Source organism: Chinchilla lanigera, unplaced genomic scaffold, assembly GCF_000276665.1.
Source record: "Chinchilla lanigera isolate Chin_1 unplaced genomic scaffold, ChiLan1.0 scaffold00070, whole genome shotgun sequence".
Classification (NCBI taxonomy): Eukaryota; Metazoa; Chordata; class Mammalia; order Rodentia; family Chinchillidae; genus Chinchilla; species Chinchilla lanigera.
In genome coordinates, this window is record NW_004955471.1 from 7587967 (window position 1) to 7610398 (window position 22432).

At 46.6% G+C, this 22432-nt stretch overlaps 1 protein-coding gene across 8 annotated transcripts in view; it reads left to right on the forward strand.

Moving 5' to 3' along the window:
- Trim2 (tripartite motif containing 2) overlaps positions 1-22432 on the forward strand; it is a 174542-nt gene that overhangs the window by 64072 nt on the left and 88038 nt on the right. For 2 of the 8 annotated variants that reach the window (XM_013522895.1, XM_013522896.1), the window contains exons 1-2: positions 7004-7153; positions 10192-10352. The exons of 4 other annotated variants lie outside the window; for them this stretch is intronic. Coding sequence is in view for 2 of the 4 variants with exons in the window: in XM_005400911.2 (XP_005400968.1) it covers positions 7124-7153 (30 nt within the window). In the remaining 2 variants the exon portion in view is untranslated. Of the gene's footprint in view, positions 1-6999; positions 7154-10191; positions 10353-22432 lie in introns of those variants that run through there. 2 more of the 8 variants (XM_005400911.2, XM_005400912.2) reach the window with 1 other exon arrangement.

A 22432-nucleotide genomic window follows, 5' to 3' on the forward strand; every position in this document is an offset into this window, starting at 1 on the left:
AGCTCCTCCAAAACAACCAACAGCTCCTCACAGCTTCCACCAGCTCCAACAGCCTTTCTCTGCTCCAACAGCCTTCTCCGTCTCCAGTTCTGCTTCTTATGCTGCTGGCAACAATCCCCAGCACCATGCTTATTCAGTTCAGCTGGGGGTTATAAACTGACCACCAGCTGTCAGTCCACTATACTACCATAGTGGATTATTACTACAATAGAAATAATCTTTACTTCAGTTGTCACACACAAAGTCTACACACATGACAGCTGCATGCTCCATGAACAGGTCTTGCTTTCACTAATGGCACATGTACTTACTTTCTTTCCTGTGTGGCAGGGTGTTTTTGTCATTTCTCTTGTCTTCCTGTTTTGTCAGGAGCTTCTTACTATATTGTACAATTTGCACTTAGCAGGAAAATCAGATAGCAATAAAATAAAATATCAAATATGTAATGAGTATTTAGAGTAGACATCAACATTTTCACATCAGCTATTTACCTACTTACAAAACCTGAAAGACAACATAAGAAATAAAAACCTATGTGAATTTCAATGTAAATACAAATAAAAGTCTACCACAGAAATAATATTTGCTTCAACTGTCACACCCAAGGCACTTTTCACACATCAAAATTGTATATTCCATACACAAGTAGCACTTACACTGATAGCACATAAATTTTGTTTTCTTGTCCTTTCTTGTAGGATACACTTCACACTTTTTTGGTTTTCCTGTTGTTATAGTGGATCTTTGTGATGCTGTGCCTTCCTGTTCACCTGTCAGCTCACCAGTGTGCTCCACAATTTCTTTGCATAGTTCCTTGGGCAGAAGCATTTTGTTTTTCCTCTGCTATGAATGATCTCTTATGAGCTCCAGTCCCAATCTAAAAAAAATTTTCCATGATATTTTGCATTTGTTATTTTCTTTGTAAACTATCAAACTATTTATGTCACGAATGTTTAGGATATAGTAAAACACAACCACTGACACACTCTTTGTGTTTCAAGTGACATCTTAGTTTCTACATAACCCATCAACAACATCTAGTCCACCTTTGATTTTACTGTAGAAAGTTTCCATCTCAGGCTTCCATTTTGTTGAGATTTCCACATTAATATTTCACTCATGGTGTTTTATTTACATTAGCTGTACCAGTTTGTTTTTCTTTGCCATATTTGAATTCAATTTTTTTTTTTTTTTGGTTTTTCTCCGGTACCAGGAACCGAACTCACGGCCTTGCGCATGCAAGGCAGGCGCTTTTTGCCGCTGAGCTAAATCCCCAGCCCCCTTTTGCCATATTTGAGATCAGGGTTATATCTTTCTGAAATCCAAAGATTGTACTATATAATTCTCTGTTTTGAAACTGCAACATTTCATTTGCATTTTCTGCTTTGTTCCTGCATATAGTTCCTGCACTGTCAGTTTGTGTTCTGTTAGCAAATGTAAAATCAACTGAAAACTTGTAAACCAATTGTTGAATGTCACATTGTGATTAGGTTGGGAGTGGAAGCAAAAAGTCTGTTCACAACATCATTTTGTTGATTACTAAAGGAATAAGGACCTGGTGGCTGAGTTCCAGGATAAATTTCTAAATTGAAAGCATAATAAGTCTTCCATCTACAAGGGCATAAATTTTTATGTCATACTGGAAAGTTCTTATGGGAGTATAGTGCCTGAAGCTATAGTGACCATGAAATGCTGCAAGATGTTCATCAATAGTCATGTATTCAGATGGTATGTAAATTATTTGACAGTCACCCACAAATCTCTCCAACAGTGAGCAGATAGCAGCCAGATTATCAGTTCTTCTTCTTTCTTGGTGGGTGGTTTTGTCATCAAATCTTAGGAATTTTGAAGGAAACCAAATGTTCTCAGTGTCATCATTATTCTATAAACCTCAAGCTCACATCCATCACTTTTCCATAAGCCTTTTATATTCCTGTGATGACCATGAGAAAGCCCTGCTAAGTATAGCAGACCTATGAATGCTTTCAGTTCAGCTAGTGAGGTGTCATAATAAATACTTTTTGAGTGTGGCTATTGGGGCATATAGAACATTTTACTTGCTTTTCAGCATCTGTGTATTTCACAACACCTTATAACATTTTGTCCATTACAAACAATTTCCAACATTGAATGGCAGTGCTAGCATTAAGTCCAATAGGTTTCATCCCTGCCAAGATCCTCACTATATTTTTGGACCTATTTCTAACATTGGATCATTCCATTTGGTTGTGTGACCATTTGGTACCATTTTGACTAGTCAAATATATACTCACATTGCCTTTTTCTTCATCATCTGAATCAAAGAGGTCTTCACTCCCTGTTTCTGTGTTGGTCAATTCTTGCTCCATTTCACTATCATGGGAACTTTGGTTCACATGATCAATATCAAAGTCATTATCATCTTCATCATTTATGCATAAACAATCTGATGATTCATTTTTGACCTCCCCCAAAACTTACAAATCTTGTTTTTCATGTGCCATTGTACTAAATTGGGCAAATTCTATCAGAAAAAAAATTTAAAAACCACATTCCATTATGGCAAAGTACATGTTACATAGCAGAAGAATAGTGCAGATATATTTCCCCCATCATGATGCTCAGGTAAACGTAAACATGTCAGGTAAAATCCATGTTTGACACTTCTGCACATGTGCACACACTTTCCCATGAGTCATACCAAGTGGGTAAAGAGAAAGATTCCTTCACTAGGTGCAGCTACTGAGAAACACAGGTGGCTACTATTACGCTAAAGTACAAATTTACAGTAGAAAATTATGGGATGGGTTATTGTAACCCAGTGTTATGCTCTATGGATTAGGTGTCAAGTTGAGAAGGAGTAGTATGTGACAATTAAGCTTAGGTGTCAACTTGATTGGCTTGGGAATTGCCTAAGGGATTAGGAAAGCACACGTCTATTGAGTCTTGGAGACTGACCTTGAGGTCTGTGTCTGGTTTTTGGCTCCTTCTACTCTGGTACCCTACCCCCGGCTCTATTTTCTGTTTGCCATAAACTAAGCAGCTTTGCCCTAACATCCCTTTCTGCCATAATATTCCTGCCCTGGAACCAGCTGACCATGGACTGAATTCTTTGAAACCATAAACAAAAATAAACCCTTCCTCCTTGAAGTTGTGTGTGTCAGGCATTTGGTGCCAGTGAAAAGCTGACTAATACAGTCTCTTTGACTAATGCTTCTGGGAAAAAACCCATATCTACATGCATAACAGTGAAACTAGATCCCCCTTCTCTTACCAGTTATAAAAGTAAACTCAAAATGGAATAAAGACTTAACTATAAGATTTGAAATGAAGGTGCCATTAGAAGAAAACATGACCTTGAGTGCATGAGGATTTTGGGGAGATGACATCAAAAGTATAGGCAACAAAAACAAAAATAGATAAATGGGGTTATGTCCTAAAAGCTTCTGTATAGAAAGCCCTTCTAGACCTCATCGCAGTCCAGAAAAGTCCACAATTGTAATCCCATTTATAATCCCACTGGAATTCTAATAAGTTAATTCCAACCTATCACTTCCAGTGCAATGCATGACGGGAATAAAAACACTAAGGTGTATTTGTTGTTATGGGGAGCCCAGGGGTCCGAAATCCAGTCAGAATAATGGCTAACTGGAACAAAGGCCTCGACCCAAGGCCAAACTCAGGTTTTATTAATTAGTGAAGAGGGGCGTAGCTCAAGGATGAGTGACTGTGAGAGTGAGTGCTGTGAGCTGGGTTAGGTAAAAGGCCTGCAATCACCTCTGCCATATGCAGAGAGAGATACACAGAAAGAATAATCTGCATATCACAGATTGGGGCAGTAGCTAATGTTCTGGATTCTGTTCTTCAGTTTTGACATGTAATTTTCAAGCCCTGAGAAGTCATAGCCTCTTTTCTCGAAGTTCATTCTCAGCTGACAGAAGGGCATTTCTCAGCCTAGCTCACACAGATTACTTGGGAGCTATAGGCGGGGCATCACTGACGTGTGGCATTGCTTTAAAGACTACACATCAGCACCTCTGCTAGACCCATTTGCATTGCTTAAAGTCAACTGAGGGGATAAAGAGAAAGCTCAGCCAGCTCTGCACATATCAATACATGGAAATAGGACGAGCTTTAGCCAAAATGGAGACAACTGTTCTTCTTTCAAGGAGAGTCCTCCAGGTGGTCCTCCACACTTCTGCACACTGCAGGATACAGTAAACAGACTGAAGAGACATCCTACAGAAAGGGAGAAAATGTTTGCCCCGCTATACATTAGGCAAGGGGTTAATAGCCAGAATATTTAAGGAACTCAGAAAACTCAGTAGCAAAATTTTATAAAATGGACAACAGACATTTCTCAAAAGAAGGCATACAAATGGCCAATGGTATATAAAAAATTCTCAGCAGCACTAATTATCAGGGAAATCCCAAACAGAACCACAATAAAATATCACCCCACTCAATTAGAATGATCGTTATCACAAAGGAAATAAAAATAACCAATGCTGGTGAGGTTGTACAAAAAGGGAAACTCTTATACACTACTGGCAGAAATGTAAATTAGTACAGCATTATGTAAAACAGTATGGAGATTCCTCAAAAAATAAAAATTAGAACTACCGTATGACCTAGGTTTACATAGGAAATGAAATGAATATGTTGAGGAGATGTCTGTACTTCCATGTTCTTTACAGTCCTATTCAAAATAAGCAAGATATGAAAATAACCTGTGTCCATTAAAGGATGATTGGGTAAACAAAATGTGTACATGTACATATACACATATGTATATGTATATGCAGTGGAATACTATTCAGGCATGAAACAGAATAAAATCCTGTCATTTGCCATACAGTTATAGTTATATTAGAGGAATAAATTCTAGTTCTATTACATAATAGAGTGATTACAGCTAACAACAATGTGTTGTATGTTTCAAAATAGCTGGAAGATAAAATTTTGAATGTTCTCACCACAAGGAAATGACAAATGTTTGAGGTGATAGAAATGCCAGTTACCTTGATTTAATCATTATACACTAAACATACGTAAGAATATCACACTTCGCCTCATAAATATGCATACAGTTACTGTGTCAATTATAAATGAAAATAGTTTGCCAGGTGTGGTGGCACACACCCATAATCCCAGCTCTTGGAAGGCTGAGATGGGAGGATTATAAATTCCATCCCAGTTGGGGCAACTTAGCAAGACCCTGTCTCAAAAGTAAAAATAAGAAAAAGGATAGGCTCAGTGGCAGAACAATACCTAGCATGTGTGAGGCCCCGGGTTCAATCTCCAGTACTGCAAAAAAGACAAAGAAATTTTCAAAAGGACCACCTAGCTCTACCCCACCCAGTAAGAGAACCCAGAGCCTGGCATTTCTGCCTGTTTCTGTGGAGCTCAAGCACCTCACCAATGGTCCAGCTCTGACTCCTCAGGACGTCCATCAAGCCCCAGCCAGACTCCTGGGACTGTCAGGACACAGCCTGCTAAGGCAGTTCCTGCCATGGGAGAGCTTCCCACCAGCCCTGCCCGTTGCTGCTCCTGGAGGCCCTCCCTGGGGACAGCGACCCCTGCAGGCCATGGCAGCCTGGCCTTCCACCTGCCTCCTGCACCTACAGCCCCTACAGGCTGGGATGGATGGGCTTGGACTGTGCTTGCCCAGAAGGTTTGTCCCAGAAGAGAAAACTACAAGGGCTGGATTTGTGAAATGCTTGCCAGAACTTCTGGATTCCATAGTGCGGAGCCAGGACCTTTTTGTGACCACCAAAATCCTTTAGGAAGGGGCCCAAGCCGCAGAGGATGGGGTGAAGCAGCCTGGAAGGTGGGAGTGACTTCAGGAAAGAACCCTGGACAAAGCCCTCACCTGCTCTGTTTTGTGGACAAGCAGAGAAAAGGTTTATCACACCTGTGCCATAAGCAGCGCAAGATGTTACCAGTCCCACCCAGACTCTCAGGAAGGTCCTGGAAACTGTGTGAGTGCTGCACGGAGGAGGCAGAGGAGAGCTGTCTCTGCAGACCTTCTTTCCCACATCTGCAGGTCTGCCCGCATTTCCCTGGAGGAGGAAGAGCAACTGGCTCCCCAGCTCATCTCTCAGGGCCGGAAGCCAGGCTCTGTGAACTGTCTCCTTCTTCCAAGGTTCTTGTGCGTGATGCTGGGGGCCTGAAGACCCCTTGGGGACACTCACAGTAACCTGCTGCCTGCTCTAGGATCCAACTCGAAGCTCTGCCCGGAGCGAAGTACCAGTTAGCTCAAGAAGGGTTAATTTAAGGCTTGAGTCCCTTCAAGTTCTACCAAGGAAAGCATTAGCGACTCTTCAGCCCTTGACGGTAGAACAGTTTCTCCCAGAGCCGTGTCCTGCCCCTCACTGGGTGCTTTGCCTGGGGGAAGATGGCCTGGCTTCCATCCACTGATGAAGATACTGAAGATATGGGAGGATAAAGGGGTCCACGTGGGTCTTGTCCCTGCCCTATTGTGGCAAACGAGCTTTCTGTGGCACGGAGCTCAGGCAGTGCCAATGCTAGATGCCCACCAGATGAGGTCATGTATCAAAAGCTTTCTTCTGGGGACTTGGAAACGGAAAACTCGGACATGGGCGCCATGGTAAAGGCCATGTATGAGCCGTGTTTCTGACGCCTGCTCAATGCTGCTGGCAAAGAGAAAGGTGAGGAAGCAAGGTGGGCAGGACTGCAGGCAGAATGGGGCCTCAGAAGTCACAAGTGCTTCTGGGCACGTGCCCTGTAGTCAGAAACAGGAATCTGAATTTCTAAGGAAGACTCCGCTTTTAGAGGCAATTGAGGGTGGTTCCCCTCGCCCTGCAAGAACTGGCTCAAAAAAAGGGAGCCACAGTTACAAACCAAACGCACAAAGGCAGTGGCCCGTCCTATTCAATGTTCCAAACTTCCGTCTCCTCCGCTTCAGGGCGAAACCCAATATCTTAAGCAAACAGCCCAGAAAGGCTGGTCATTGGCTGCCATTGTGCCCCAACCCCGCAGCCCCGCCTCCTTGGCCTGCACCGACGAGCTGTTGGTGTTCCTGTAAGGGCCACCCTTTAACTCAGCAGATGACTATAATGAGCTCAATTGTGTGAGGGCCGCAGGGAGCCAGGTACCCCACCCGCAGTTTGGAGCCGGTCTGATGCTCTGGAGCGGCCGCTATGGACCTCTGGTAAGAACGCTGCTAGGTGGTTGCTGATTCTTTTTCCTAGGCTAGCTGGGTTAATTCCGGACGCTGGGAGAAATAAATTGGGATTGCGTTGCTAGCTTTTTCCTGGTTTTCCTTTTGGCCTGCAAAGGACCAGTTCGCTGGGATTTGCTATCAGAACTCGCAATGAACCCTGTCGACTCGCGCAAGTAAGGAGCCAAAACGCAAAACACTGGGGGAGACTTGCATCCAGATTTGACCCCAAAGTAACATGGATGTGGCAGCTTGCGAGGCTGGTTCAGGGATGTTGTCTCAAATGCAGTTTCTTTCCTGACCCTGCTGTGCCGGGTCAGTCCGGCTGCCTTGGGGGTTTCCGTGTACCAGCTGATCGCTGGTGTGGCTCGGTCAGCCCCGTCTGAAGGCTGTAGTATCTGCTAGCATTTTCAAAGGGCAAAGCATACTGGTCTTGACTGTCATAAATAGATCCGATAAGTAATGTGGGAACAGTTTGGGGCTGCTGTAAAGTTTTACTGCCCAATAAACCTGCAAAGGACACCATGGCCATCTGCGTGGGGTTCTGGAATGAAGAAATGGCCCCAGGCAAATAGGGCATTTGTCCTTGACTACCCAAGTGAGGAGAGCATCCTGGGGGACCTGCGGTGGGGGTGGAGCGAGTTGGAGGCCTGCAGGAAAACGAGGTGTCTGAGCTCGGTCGGCAGCTGTTAAGTAGTGGGCCTGGGGCCTGAATTCAGCATCTTGGACTGCACTCTAAAACCCTGAGACTTGCTGTAGAATCACAGAAGAATCACCAAGGGCAGCTTTAATGGGAGAATTTTGCCCTTGCCCGACCGATGCCCCTCACGGGGCAGAGTCTATGATCTCCAGGTCTGTGTGTGATAAACCACAGAGGTGAGGCTGAAGTTTAGATAAAGCCAAAGGCGAACCCCTGGATATTAGTATACCGATGCATTTTAAATCTCCCCACCTCTCCAGATCCCTGGAACGTGTTAGCTTTCATCTCGTGATGCCGTATTGAAAACTGTTTATGTGGCTCCTGCAAGAATTAGAATATAAAGAATATAAAGGTTATTTTTCAAGTGAATTTAACCCAAAGCACCAGGAACATTTGTGCCCATTGTATGAAAACCCAAGGTTCCTATGTGTGGCCCAGGGCTCCTGGAGTGGTGGCCGGAGGCACTGCTGACGTTGTCACACAGGCCACGTGGAGGTGCCATGGGAGAGGGCGGGTGCACCCCCCAGATTAAAGGCTTCGTCTGCAAGTCTGCCCCCACCCCAGCTGCCGGACGAGCCCAGGTTGTCGCCTGCGCTTCTGCCTACCGGCTGTGACTCAGAGGTCCCAACCACGTGGGTGGGGTGGGAAGGGGCTCAATTACTAGCTGTGCGGCTGTATCTACTTTGTTCCCACGACCTGCTCCTTGGGTTCAGTCAGTTATGAGAGCGGCTGGAGGAACTCGGGGAAACAACTATGTCTACTGGTTCATTGTAAAGGATGTTACCAAAGATATAAATGATCAACCAGATGAAGAGCAGCAGAGGATGAGGTGGGGGGGTATCCCGGGGCCTCCCCACCCCCTCCAGGTGTACCCCCACGAGCCCCTCGTGTGAACACCAAATAAGGTCTTGTTGGGTTTCTCGGGAGGCATCGGCACAATGGATGAAATTGCCGGTGGTGATCAGGTTCGTCTCCCGCGCTGCTCTGCCACCTGGAGGTGGGGAGGCGGGGCTGAAGGCGCCAGCCTGCTAATCAGGTGGCTGGTTCCCCTGGCAACAAGACCCCCTCCAAGTCTGTTCACAAGCCCCACATCGTTAGTGTTCTTATTAGCATACACTTCATCACTTTGCAGATTCCAAGGGTTTCAGGAAACAGACACCGGGAAACAGAAGGGACTAGACCAAATACGGATTCGCACTTCCAGATCTCTGTGTCCCAGTCCCCTTACCTGTGACATAAGGCAGATATCTTAGGGATGGTCCACTGAGGGGAGGTCTTTGGGGCTCAGTGCTGGTGGGCAGAGAGGGCAGCAAGAGAGCTTTGATTCTGACAGACTTTGCTGTTCCACTGGGGTAACGGTGAGCGAGTCCCCGTGCTCCCTAACTTGCACAGTTGTACACTAAATTGGGAGGACACCAGCCTAGTTCCCTGACCACTGGGAAGCTTGCGTGTGGACACGAGTGAAGGTGCTTTTACATGATGCTCAGCCCGAAACACTTGACTCCTACCATCCCCAAACGCTGAGCAGCTTTGCTGAATGTACTTCCGGCTGACTGCAATTTTGGGAGGAAAGAAGCAGCGTGAGGATGCGATGTAGTGGGCAGAACAGCAGCTGGCACTTGGTTTGCACCCTGCCCTGGCCGCTGGGGGACTTTGAGTAAAATGTCCCGAAGGCCACCAGTTTCTGTTCTGCCCATAAGGTCAAACCTTGTCTTGGTTACTTTTCTGTCATTGCTGAGACAAAATACCCAATGCCCAAAATGAAGGAAGGAGAGGTTTGTTTAGCTCACAGTTTGTGGAGGTTTCAGGCCATACTCTGCTGGCTCCAAGGCAGCGTGGCACATGGCAGAGGGCAACAGTTCATGGCCACAGTAGATAGCAAGAGCAGCAAGAGCAAAAGGGAGGGAGTGGCAGAGAGCAAGGCTCTTTCCCTCCCTTACATTGTACGCAAACTCTCTGCCCCAGGTTGGGTGTAACATTCACTCCCATGAATCAGTCATAAACCCTGGAAGCCCGCCCCATGACTGCATGAGGCTTTGGGGGACATCCAGACACAAACCATAACAGACCTCCAAAGTCCATCCTACTCCCTCATCCCTCTGTCGAAGGTTCGTTGGAGAGTCATAGGTAGCAGGGCCTGATTGGCACACATGAGGATTCGGGTTCCATCTTAGCGCCACTAAAATAAACAAGTGGATGAAAGAGTAATAGCGAAGTCAGATGTGCAATTTGAAAAATATGCTCCTTATTTTCTCAGGAGTTCATTCTCAAGTTGTTTACCCACTTATCAGCATTGTTGCGAATCTAAAAGTTTTATGATGCATTTTAGGACAAGGACAGTATCTCATAGACAGACCGAGCCCAGAGCATGGCCCTGGCGGAGCTGAACTGAAGTCTCAGGTGTGGGGGCGCCTGTGATGCTGGTGACCCTGGGCAAGTTCCAGACACTCTCCAGTCCTCGCTGTCCCTTCCTGGAGCTGGAAAGCTGGGGTCGGTCTTATCGGGCTTTGGGGGGATGGGAAAAGGAACACAGAAGCCTTCCGCGGTGCTTGCCCCGGACCCCTCCCTTTCCTTTCCCAGATGAGCCCCATCCCCGGGTGCTGTTTCTGGATGTCGCTCCGGAGAGCCTGTGCAGAGGCCATTCCAAGGCTGGGGTACAAAAGCATGGCTTGCTCTGGAGCCGCGAGCCAACCTAGGGCAGAGGAGCCCCCCTCAAAACCACGTCACAGGCTGAAGTGTGTCCGTTGAGAAGGTCCAGCACCAATCCCTTCTTTCTCAGATCTGATGAGAGCGGAATCATGTCTTCCCCAGTCCCACTTTGTGGAAAACACTAGGAAAGTGGAGACCTTGCAGCCAAGGGTCTGAGGCACTGGGCCCGAGAGCCGGGCTCCCTTTGTGTCCCCGGGGCCTGCGCTTCCTGAGTGTGGCAATGGAGGGAAAATCAGCTGCGCTTGGGTTCACAACCTCTTGCATTTTTACATTTTTAAATGAGGCCCTCTCAGCCTAACCCACGTTCGGTAAGCATGCTAAGTTGTCATCCAGGGATGTTGGAGAGATGCTCCAAAGAAAGATGGAAGGTGAGTCAGAAACCCAGCCTGGGGTTCAGTCCCTGGGGAGCCCCTGGCAGTCATTTCGATTGGCATCACTTCACCTAAGCCACCTGCTGGGAACAGGGTCCCCGTCACACCTCCAGTCTCACCAGCTTTCAAGGACAGCATTTCCTCCCATGTAGGTCTGGAGCTACCAGGTGTATTTGCTGCTTTGCTCCCTCTTTTGTTTGTTTGTTTGTTTGTTTTCCGGTACCAGGAATCAAACTCACGACCTCACACTTGCCAGGCAGGCGCTGTGCCGCTGAGCTAAATCCCCAGCCCCTTCTTTGCTCACTCTTGACTGTGCTTTTGAGCGCTGTCCTCAGCATGCAGGTCTGAGGGAACTGCTCACTCCACATGCTGCAGCTCTCATGCAAACGGAACTGCGGAACTGCGGTGGAACTCTGCAAACTGTTGACTTTAGAAACCGCGGGAGCCAAGGGCCGATCTCTAACTTCACAAACATCCGAGCTGCCTCTTGACACCAGTCTCTGAAGCCGCTGGAAAGATGAGATCTGTCCCCTGTGAAGGGTGTGAGAGGCGGATGTCGGAATCTGTTAACACCTCAAATTAGGGTTGTAAACCAGTGGGGCTGTTCCCTATGTGAGATCTTTGATAGGTTAAAGAGCTAAATATATCCTGTCGCAGATCCTACCAGGGGCCTGCAGCACAGGAGTTTTCATGGGAAAGGGCTTCTCCTCCTCCTCTCTCTCCCTCCTTCCCTCCCACTGTCTCTCTCTGTCCCTGTCTCTTTCTGTCTCTCCCTGTCTGTCTCTCTGTCTCTGTCTGTATGTCTCTGTCTGTATGTCTCTGTCTCTCTGTCTCTGTGTCTCTGTCTCTCCTTGTCTCTGTCTCTGTCTGTCTGTCTGTCTCTCTCTATCTCATGGTAGGATCTAACCCAGGACTCTGTGCACACTAGGCAAGCACTCTACCCCTGAGCTAAATCCCTAAATGTAGGGTTTAAACTGAACTTGGAAGCTGTACCTTACCCTTGGAACCATGTATCCTAAAGAGCAGTCACATGATCCCCAAGATAGATTCAAGACTACATAGTTCCCCAAGATATTCCTCGTTGCAACTGGGGTGACCTAATTTTGAACATAGTAGCCTTTCTTATTCTTGCAGGATATGTTCTAAGATACCCTCTTCCCAGGGATGTCTGAAACAGCCAATAGTACTGAATTCTATACTATGATTTTTTCCTGTACCTACCTATGATAAAGTTTAATATATAAATTAGGCACAGTTAAAAAAAGAACAACAATAACTAGTAAAAAGAGAATAGCTATAACAATATACAGTAATAACAGTTACTTGGTTAATTTCTGAGTTGTTCCATTTGATATCTTCAGTCCATGGTTGACCTCTGATAACAAATTTCAGGGAATGAGGTGATGGATGGGACAGCCTCTTTGGAGGGCCTTCAAGTCCAATAGTGACAAGTTACCTCTGTCTGTCCCCTCCGAGATCGTCTCGCTCCCTGGGTCCCCAAGTACTTCACAGGTGACTGAGCGATAACTGCATTTCCCGAATGCCCTGGACAGCCCACTCCTTTTGATATTTTCCTGGCAGTAGGGTTCTTCTAAGGGACTAAGGGACAAGAACAAGAGCTCTGGGAACATGTGAGTCCTGACCTGCACTCTGCCCTAGAAGATTCTATTTTCTCAAGGGCCTTTTTAATCAATACAACAGCAAGCGGTGATTTCTTAGAAATGTGGGCCTTTCCGTGTGCCCTGGACTTGGGTAGCTCTTCTGTCTCTGGACACACTGGGGATGCAGCATCAATATTCATTAATTCTGGCCCATTACCAAAAGAAAATGGGAAGACCCCTATAAGGCAGCAGTGACCCTAGAAATCCTGAATCTGTGTTGGATCTGTGACAAGGAAAGATAGTGTAAGACCTGAAAAAGAAGCAGCTCTCTTCCCACACTCCGCATGGCCATAAACCAAGGGGTGCCATTGTCCCAGCTGTCGCTGGATGGCTGGGAGAGGCTGGGAGACGGGGCAGGAGGGCGCTGCCCTCCCCACTGCTGTCCACGGTGACACACAGTAGCACCCCCGCTGGCCCTCATCCTGTCCAGGAATTGGGGCTACCAGAGAACCATGTCCGTACCCTTGGGCTTTCCACAGCTGCTCCTCCACCTGCAGATTAGTGCAGAATGGAATCTTGTCTAGCTGTGTCCACGGCCCCGTTTGGGCCCCAGAAGGTCTGTGTCCCTCCCTACCCCTGATCTCTCTGCTTCCGGCTGCCACACTGAGCTGTCTGTCCTCCGCCAGGCCCCTTTGCCACTCCACCCTTCCTTGGAGCCAGCTGACTGTGGAGTGAAACATCTACAAACTGTCAGCCAAAATAAACCTTTACAGCTTATAGCTGTGGGTATCAGGTATTGTGTCTCAGTGACGAGAGAAGTAACTAATACAGGAGACAGGGAAATAAGTCTGCACATGTTCAGTACAGATGCAGTTCCAAAAAACATTCAAACTAAGCTTAGCACAGTGGCACGTATCTATAGTCCCAGCTAGTCAGAGGAGGCTGAGACAGGAAGGTTCCTTGAGCCCTAGAGTTCAAAGCCATCTGGGAAACCTCGTCTCTGAAAATTGTTCCTCCTGACCCATGGAAACCAGGGTTGGTTTATCCAAGAACCTCACAGATATAGAACCACCACCTGCCCTGGCACCCTAGCGGAGTCTTCCCTCCATGCCTGCCCCACCCACAGTCCCTGCAGTGGGAGGGGCTCTTAAGGTTCAAGGAGGATGGGTCCCTTGAGTCCCCACCCTTGCACCACTGTTGGAAGTGAAAAGTATTTCCCTTTGAAAAGATCGCCGTTGATGTGGTACTATTTTGCCATAGTCCAAGTATAGGTTTTGGCCTTTGTGGGTGTCTTGGTTACTTTTCTCTCGTTGCTGGGACAAAATACCTGACGCCCAAAATTAAGTAAGGAAAGGTTTATTTCACTTACAGTTTGTGGAGGTTTCAGTCCTTACTTGGCAGATTATAAGGCAGAGTGGCACATGGCAGAGGGCTGCAGCTCATGACGGCGGAAGACAGCAAAAGCAACAAACACACACAAGGGAGGGAATGGCCAGAAGCACCCTCTTCCTCTCCCTTACATATGCAAACTGTCCACCCCAGGGCGGGTATGGCTCTCACACCCATAATCAATCAAACTCTAAAAGCCTGCCCCGTGACCACCGAATGAGGCTTTGGGGGGACACCCAGACACAAACCATAACAGTGGGTTAATCTGAGTACTTTCAATAGTATTTCCATGAAAAAATATATCTAGCTCAAAGCCACTCTTGGGAGACGGAATCTGCAGTGTTAATAACATCCTTCTCCTTCCTCATAACTAGGACCTGGGCTCAGGGAGTGCTGAGCTACATCCCTGGCCTTTTTGCTTCTATTTTGCCCAGACCGATCTCCATTTGTCATCCTCCTGCCTCAGCTTCTTGAGCAGCTGGAAATACAGATGTGCCGCTGCACTGGGCTCTATTTCTCAATTGGATGGTATTTTCCCTGTTGTCACTTTCAGGTGCCTTAGGATCAGTGTGCTTTTGTGTTTGTACCTTACATTTATTCAGAGTTTACTTGTTAGGCTGGGGGAGTGGAGTCCAGTGGTATAACAAGGCCTAGAGTGGGAGACGCCCTGGGTTCCATCTTCAGCACTCCACCAAAAAGAAAGTTTACTTAAAAACAAAACAAAAAGAAGCTCCTACTGATCAGGCACGGTGACACACCTGTAGTCCTGGCTACTGACGAGGCTGAAGCAGAAAGACAGCTGGACCCAGGTGTCCCAAATCAGCCTGGACCCCAGCGCCTCACCCCAAAATAAGCCTCTACATACCAAATACAGCCCTTTGGAAGTCAGAGACACACACTGAAATCTGTTACAAAGAGTAATAGAACAACTTAATTGCCATATTTCCTCCAAATGTGGAATAAAAGAGTTCAAAAGAAACACTTTCATTTTTGTTTAAACATACATTAAGTCACCATAGTCCAAAGAAGTATAGTTCTAAAAAGGCCTCTTTGCTTGTTATTATTGTGTTGTGCTTTGTTTATAAACTGACAATTGCAGAATTGTTTCCTTTCTGGTCCTTCAGTTAATATCTAGAGGAATGACCAAAAATAAATTCCACTTTAGTACTGACCTCCTTACAGGGCCCTTCTTCTGTTCTCTGCCACCAGATACCAACATATCTTTTTTATTTGTTTGTCTTTCTTTAATTAGAAAAGGCTCTGCCTAGCTAGCCTTGAACTCCCAGACTTAGGGGATCCTCCTGCCTCAGTCTCAAGCAGCTGGACTGCAGACTTATGCCCAGAGAATTGTTCTCTTTCCGACTCGGCTTTCTAATGTGTTCTTCCTCAGTATTCAGTCTTGAATCTGTGTATGGTTCTGTGTTGCAGCCTGACACTCCCACTGCATAGTCATCCCTGGAGCCGTAGGAGCATCTGGGGCTGAGCAATGAGCCAGGGAGGGTCAGATCACCATCATTTCAAGCAAACAGTACAAGAAACTAAGCTTGCCCTCTAATTTCTTGTCAATTTCCCAGTTGTCTTAAAATATTGTTAGCATTTATTTTCTGGTTCTGACTATTGAATGCAAAATTAATTTTTTATCCCTGTTCTGTTTCCCAGTCCCTGGATTCTGGCTGTAATCGGTGTACACTTTCATTCCACTCCTGCAGAGGACCAAAGGGGCTGCAGCGTAAGCAGGCAGCTTGCACCTCCTCTAATGACATAAAGGGAGGCATGCTTCCCTGTTCTTCCTTCAGTTCTCACCTAAAACATCTCGCGATGAGTGCATTTGGGCTGCCATACAAAACCCTGAGCCTGGGTGATTTATAGATACACTCATGCACTGCACGCTGATTTCCCATCAGTGTTGCGCCTCAGGTACGCAGGTGGTCCCCTCAGAGTATCAGGGGGCTGAAAATTCCCGTCACCGTTGACACCAAAGGCAGCCTAGTTCATATCATAATGCACTGCTCACATGTGTGTGGTGATGCAGTGTCAACAAACTACTGCCGCACCAACTGTGTGAAAGTGTAGCCCATGCAATTTTACACAGTACCTATTACCTGATAATATAATAAGCTACTATCTTACTGGCTTATGCATTTATTATACTACACTCTTTATTGTTATTTCAGAGTGGCTTCTTTCTAATGATAAAAAACGTTTGCTGTAAAACAGTGTCCTTTGTTTCATCACAGCCTCAGATGTCACATGTTCACCAAGTCTCTTTTATTTTGTTTGTTTTTTGTTGTTGTTTTTTTCCAGTACCGGGAATCAAACTCCTGACCTTGCGCTTGCCAGGCAGGCTCTGTGCCACTGAGCTAAATCCCCAGCCCCTTCACCAAGTCTCTTGATTGCATTCTTTTCTCTTGTGCTTCATTTAATCTCGTGTTCACCATGCCCCTGAGCGTGCAAAATTCCCTGGGAACACTGCTGTAAGGTGCCGTCTAGCCCTGGGGTGTAGCAGGCTGTGCTGTCTGTGTTCGTGGAGGTAAACCCTGACGATGTTCGCACAGTGACGAAATCATCTCACCGTGCATTTCTCAGAACTGTCCTCACTGAGAAGCCAGCACACCTGTAACGGCTCTGACGTTCTCATGGTGCTTAAGGCTGGGAAGCCTAGGAACAGGGAGCTGGCGGGTTTGGAGCCTGGTGGCGGATGCTCTTAGCTTTCAGTGTGGCTCCTTGAGCACTGTGCCCTCGCCTGGCAGGAGGGACAGAAGGGCCTTTTCATAAGGGCATGAATCCCTCTCTGAGCCTGGAGCCTTCATGACCTACACATTTCCTAAGGGCTCTACCTCTTAATACTACCACATTGGCAGTTAGCTTTGACCCCAGTTGAGGGTTTGGGGGATACGTTCAGATCATAGCAATGAGATTATTGGGGTGGTTGATTGAACTAGGAATATTCCTTTGTTTAGACTGAGTCTCTTCCCTTCCTACTTGACATATTACCTCAGCACAATCCATAAAACTAATGTTAATCTTAATTTTCCCTTTCAAAGTGGTTTTCTGGCTAGCGTTTCTGCTAAATGACATTTCATTTTTACATGTATGTACGGTATTAGCTTACCAGTGCTGTAACAAAACCTGAGATAATCAGTTCATAAAAGAAAAGGGTGATTGCGGCTCGTGATTTTGGAGGTTTTAGTCCACGGTCAGTTGGCCCCAGGGCTTTGGGCCTGTACACGTTGGTGGGGGCATTGTTTGCCTCGTGGCTGGGAAGTGAGGAGAAAAGAGCTGGGTCCTATTATCCTCTTCAAGGACGTGCTCCCAAATGACCTAAGGACCTGTCACTGGATCCCACCTCTTAAAAGTCCCACCACCTCCAAGCAGTGCCAAGCTGGAGACTGAGATTTTAACATGTGCACTGAGGGGACATTGTCCTACCCAAGGCAGCATGGCATGATGGAAGGGTCTGGTGGAAAGGAAGCTGCTCACCTCATGGCAGCCAGGAAGCAGAGAGCAAATGGAGGAGGCAGGGATGGTTCGGATCGCTTTAGCAGCCACCTTTAATCAAAGACGTGAAGTATTTGATGGATTTTTTCCTTTTGTGTGTGTACTACATTTCCTTCCCTTTCTAATTTAGGTTCACATAAGGATTAGAACTCAGCCACCTCCTCCCTTAGCATAAATATGGACTTGGCCAGGGTAGGCAGGGCCATCTTTACTAATGGAATGGATTCCAGATGAGAAGCTGGTGTTGCTCCAGGCTGGGTTCGGGAACGTTAAGAGCAGTGCTCACTGCCTCCTGCACACGTTCTTGTCCACGCAGCTCCTTTTCTTCCCACTCTTTTCTAGAGATACCACTTACGTACTTACCTTGACTCTATTTTGGGTCATGGAATCCAGGGTACCGTCACCTTTCATTAGCGAGGCTTTTGTTTAGATGAAAATGTCCCTTATCCATATTTTCTGAGAATGTTTCTCCAATCCCTGCCTTTATTTTCCTCAAAACTTCTCTGTCTAGTTCTTCCTCTATTGGAAATGCCACAGCAGCTGTTAAACATAAACGTGGTGCCTACATCTTGAGCTAGGGTCCTCGAATCGTCACGTTAATGTTGACTTGCATGGCTTTCTGCTTGTCTGGCCGGGTTGTTTCTACTTTTACTGAAGTGCAAATGGTGCTGCTCATGAAGACAGGATCCATGATGGTTTCCTTTTGGCTTCCTGAGAATAACCCTTCCAGGCTGTCTGTGTGAGAGGCCTCTCTGAGAATGTTATCTTAAAAGTCTTGAGGCAGAGACTGAGATCCTATCAAACTCTGTGACCAATGTTACACTTGGTCCCCAGTATCTGCAGCTTCCGTGCTCTGCAGTTAGTCTAGCCTAGGAGTGAAAAAGTTACATTGTTAGGCAGGGACTGTGGTGCACGCCTGTAATCCCAGCACTCCGAGAGGCTGAGGCGGGGGGGATCACAAGTTCAAGCTCAGCCTGGGCAATTTAAAAACCCTGTCTCAAAAATAAAAAATGGAATATAGCTCAGTGGCACAAGCACCTGCCTGGCAAGCACGAGGTCCTGAGTTCGATTCCCAGTACCAAAAAGAAAAAGAAAAAGGGTTGGGGGTGTGTCTCGGTATGAAGGCCCTGAGTTCAATCCCAGCACTATAAAACTTAAAAAAAAAGAAAGAAACAAGGTTACATGCATTACATAGTTAAGCCTACAGGGGCTGCACATCTTTACTGCACAAAAACCCTTGATATGAATGGGACTTGGTCTCAGTAAAAAGAATTGGTAAGTGCAGTTTTTGAGATACATAGGTTGAAAGAAAAGGAAGGGGAGTAAATGAATCTATGACACTGAGCTGGTTGCCAGTGACTCGGCTTTTATACGATTTGTCAGAATTTTGTGGAAATTCAACCTCAGAAACTGACTCCTCTGGCAACTCGTTTAGTTTACTCCTGACAGTTTCTTCTCATGTAAAACTATCGTTTTTGCACATCCTGCCTTTGCATCTCATGTTAATCGTTCAACAGAAAGATCCTCTGCATAGAACTTTCAGTGTTTCCCGTTTTCGTAGCCTACTGCACTTCCACGTGGGGTTTATTTGGGAGGAAGCGCTGACCCTGGGTGTTTAGAACCTGCCCTTGGGCTGGCGGGTGATGAATCTCTGTGGTGAGGACCTGGGTTCAATTCCCAGCACTGAGGAAAAAAACAACTTTGAATCAAACAAAAACACTGAACCTATTAGCATCTTTGTTAGTTTAGGAGAGTTTAGAAGTGCTCAGATAGAAGCCGTGGATACAGGCTTCCTTCCACTTTGATATCAGCATATGAATCGAAATAAGACCACTGGCTCCTGGAACTGGGGTGGCTTGTGGAGCTAAGGTGGAGGCGGTTGGGGTGCAGGGAGGTGACTGAGTGTTTTGGGTTTCAGGATGCCTGTTCTTTCAGCGATGCCATTTTGCTTGTTTGGTTGGTTGATTTTGTTTAAATGCAGCCATTGATCTCACTGAAAATATCAAGGACCTTCTGCCTGTTAAATTCACGCTCCACCACTCTATTGCCCACCCCACCCCCAGTTCCCAGAACACAATTTGTTCTCAATTATTCTGCTCAGTTGGGTAAAGCGGGAAAGCTATTTTTTCAAGCCCACACCCCAGTCTGTCTGCCACCGAGGATTTATGGAGCAGATATTATGTTCAGAGCCCCCAGCGTGGCGATCTGGAAAGTACGAAAGTGTAGAATGCAGAGCAGTAGCCTTGAAGAAACTTTCCAGCCTCTTTGGTGCCTTTGGCAGTAACAAGCACCCCTCTCACAACTACTCCTTTCCCCCAAAGTCTTTCCTCACCGGGAAGTAAGTCCAGGGCCACCGGAGGAACCTCTTTGGGGCTTCAGATACAAACACATTCTGAGGGCATCAGCTCAGCCCTGGACCTCACATTTGCTTCTTTGGCAATGAAGGTGTCTTCCTGGCTATTTCAACCCCCAAGACTCGTGCGGCTGTTTTCCTGCAGTGCCTTTCACTCAGCCAGCTCAGGGGTGACCATGGCTGCCCCAAAATGACCCAAATAGGGCCACGACCAGAGGGTAAATGATAGCTATCCTTGTGCTTTGCATTAATTAAGAAGATGAGGTCAGGTCTCCCTGATCATGAAAATAGCCTCTTAGACTAAACAAACACAGAGCTGTCTCTTTTGCTGACTGCATCCAATTTATTTAAATCAGTCTTGCACATTCTACAGTGGTGTTGAAGCTACATTATGAGCCCACCGAATAGAGTAAGTTTTCTGAGCCTCTGCCTAGGGATAAAAAGGGCATGAGCCACCGTGAATGGGATTTGCATCTTGTTAGCGTCCCTGTGCGTCATTGACTATTGGGCTCCATGAAGGATGCACGTCTGTCTTTGTTACGATTCAGCTGGGAATTGAAGTAGTGAACTAGGCCTGTAGGGAGAGGGGAGAGAAGGGCAGGAACTTGCAGGATGCTGAAAAAAAGAAAAGCTTGGAGTTAGAGCTGGACACCCCGTGTGTGTGTGTGTGTGTGTGTGTGTGTGTGTGTGTGTGTGTGTGATTTGACACTGATGGTACAGTTTGCCTTCGCAGCAGCAAAGCCTGCCTCAGTCTGTAGCAATCTCTTTGATGTTGGCGTGTGAATTATCTCCTCCCAGGTTTGGGGCAGCTGACAGCACTATAGTATTCAGTATATGCCCAGGGCTTCCTCCATGGAACCGATGCGTGGGTTTTGGTGATGGAAAGCAAAGTAATGACTGTGGCAGTCAAAGAGGTTAGAAAAGTAAACCTCTTATGCAATGTAAGCACATATTTTGGATACACCTTTATTTAGCATCCCCCGAAAGAAATCATCCCCAGGAAGAGGATAAAAGGGTACTCCGATGGGCTGAAGGCTGCGGGATTAGCCATCCCCATCCAGAGCCCTTGGTGTCCATGTCAACTCTCCGTAGGTTCACTGTCTCACTCTCTCTTCCAATCCTTGCAAGTTTGAATCACCCCAGCCCATTTTCTCACTCAAATCCTAGCCATTTACAGGACCTAATACGTCCTGAGCTTTCTACAACAGAAATGAACCACGGGTTCTCAGCCATTTGACACTGTGCATGGCTCTAGTGGTGGTGATGAGCAGTCTTGAGTCGCTTTAGGATATAGCTTTGGGTTTAAAGGCAAAATTAATACCAGGGAGAAAAACTTCAGTGTGGCTAGCTTAAAAAGTTACATTCAATTTATAACTCTCAGTAGAGGGTATTCTGGATGTCAGCGTGGTGACTGTTGCAGAAAACAAATAGCAAAAACTGACTTTCCCTCCTAACTCTCCTCCAACAACGAAGCCAGGGATCCAAAGCGAGTTTTAGTTACGCAGTGTGTTCTCCAGCGTTCTGCCGCGATTAAGCAGCAGTCTTTTCCACAAAGCTGTTTTTCCTTTGTAAGAACAATGCTCTCTGCCCATCTGTTTGGCACATGGTGCGTAGCGCGTGAGCTGAAGTGGTAAATGCCATCTCCTGCCCCAGACATACAGCTGGCACACAGTCAGAGCACACGGGAGGGCCGGGGCGCGTTTGCTTTCAGAAGGGACAAGCGCAAGCCAGCTGCCGCCTTTCCGCTGTTTTCCTTATTCTCTGCCATCCAGTGGAGATACCCTTCCAGGGTCCTTCGTCCTTCGTCCTGTCCCTTCCCCTCCCCTCAAGTGTCAGTCTAGAAGCCCGAGTACAGAGTAATTGATGCCTGCGGGCTAACACCCACTCAGACCTGCGAAACTACCACCCAGGCAACTTGAGAGATCCAGTGGGGGCTGGCGGCGCGCTGAACGGCGCACAAAGGCTTAGCATGCAGCACGCACAAGGCCCTGGGCTGGAGCCTCAGCGCAAAAGAAAGAGAAGGAAGGAAACACCCAGGAGCCTGGAAGGGAAAAAGTGCAAGTGAGGGCATGTGGGGCCCTCTGCCAAAGGCTGCTTTTTCTTGTGGCATTTGCTCTGCTGCTGCTGTTTCAGCACAAGAAGATGAATCGCATTCATTTTTAATACAACTTTATTGAAAGACAAAATATTGGATTTCCTGGGGATTTCATCTGTCAGGATTTCCCTTGTAAGCCATAGAAACTGTTTGGCTTAAACACGATTCTGATTTTTTTTAAACAACCACCCATTACAGATCAAATTCATGTACTGTTTGCTTTTTTTGTTTTATTTTTCTTTGTTTTGTTTGTTTGTCAGCGATGGGAACTGACCCCAGGGCCGCACCCAGGCTGAGCGCGCCTTCTACCACCAAACTAGGTCCCCAGCTCCAAACTCTTATTCCTTTCTAAAAAGCTTTTAAACACCAAGGGTAGGAAGTTAATAAGGATTTGCTTTGATTAGTTAAAGCTTTGAACAAAGTTTTTGCTATAAGAGAAAGACAGATTTACGAGTTTAGGGAACAGTGAATCCCATCTGCCTGGGGGCTGGTCTGCATGGGTAATTTGGTACAAAACATTCTTGTCGAGCTTGGGGCTTATTTCACATGGAATG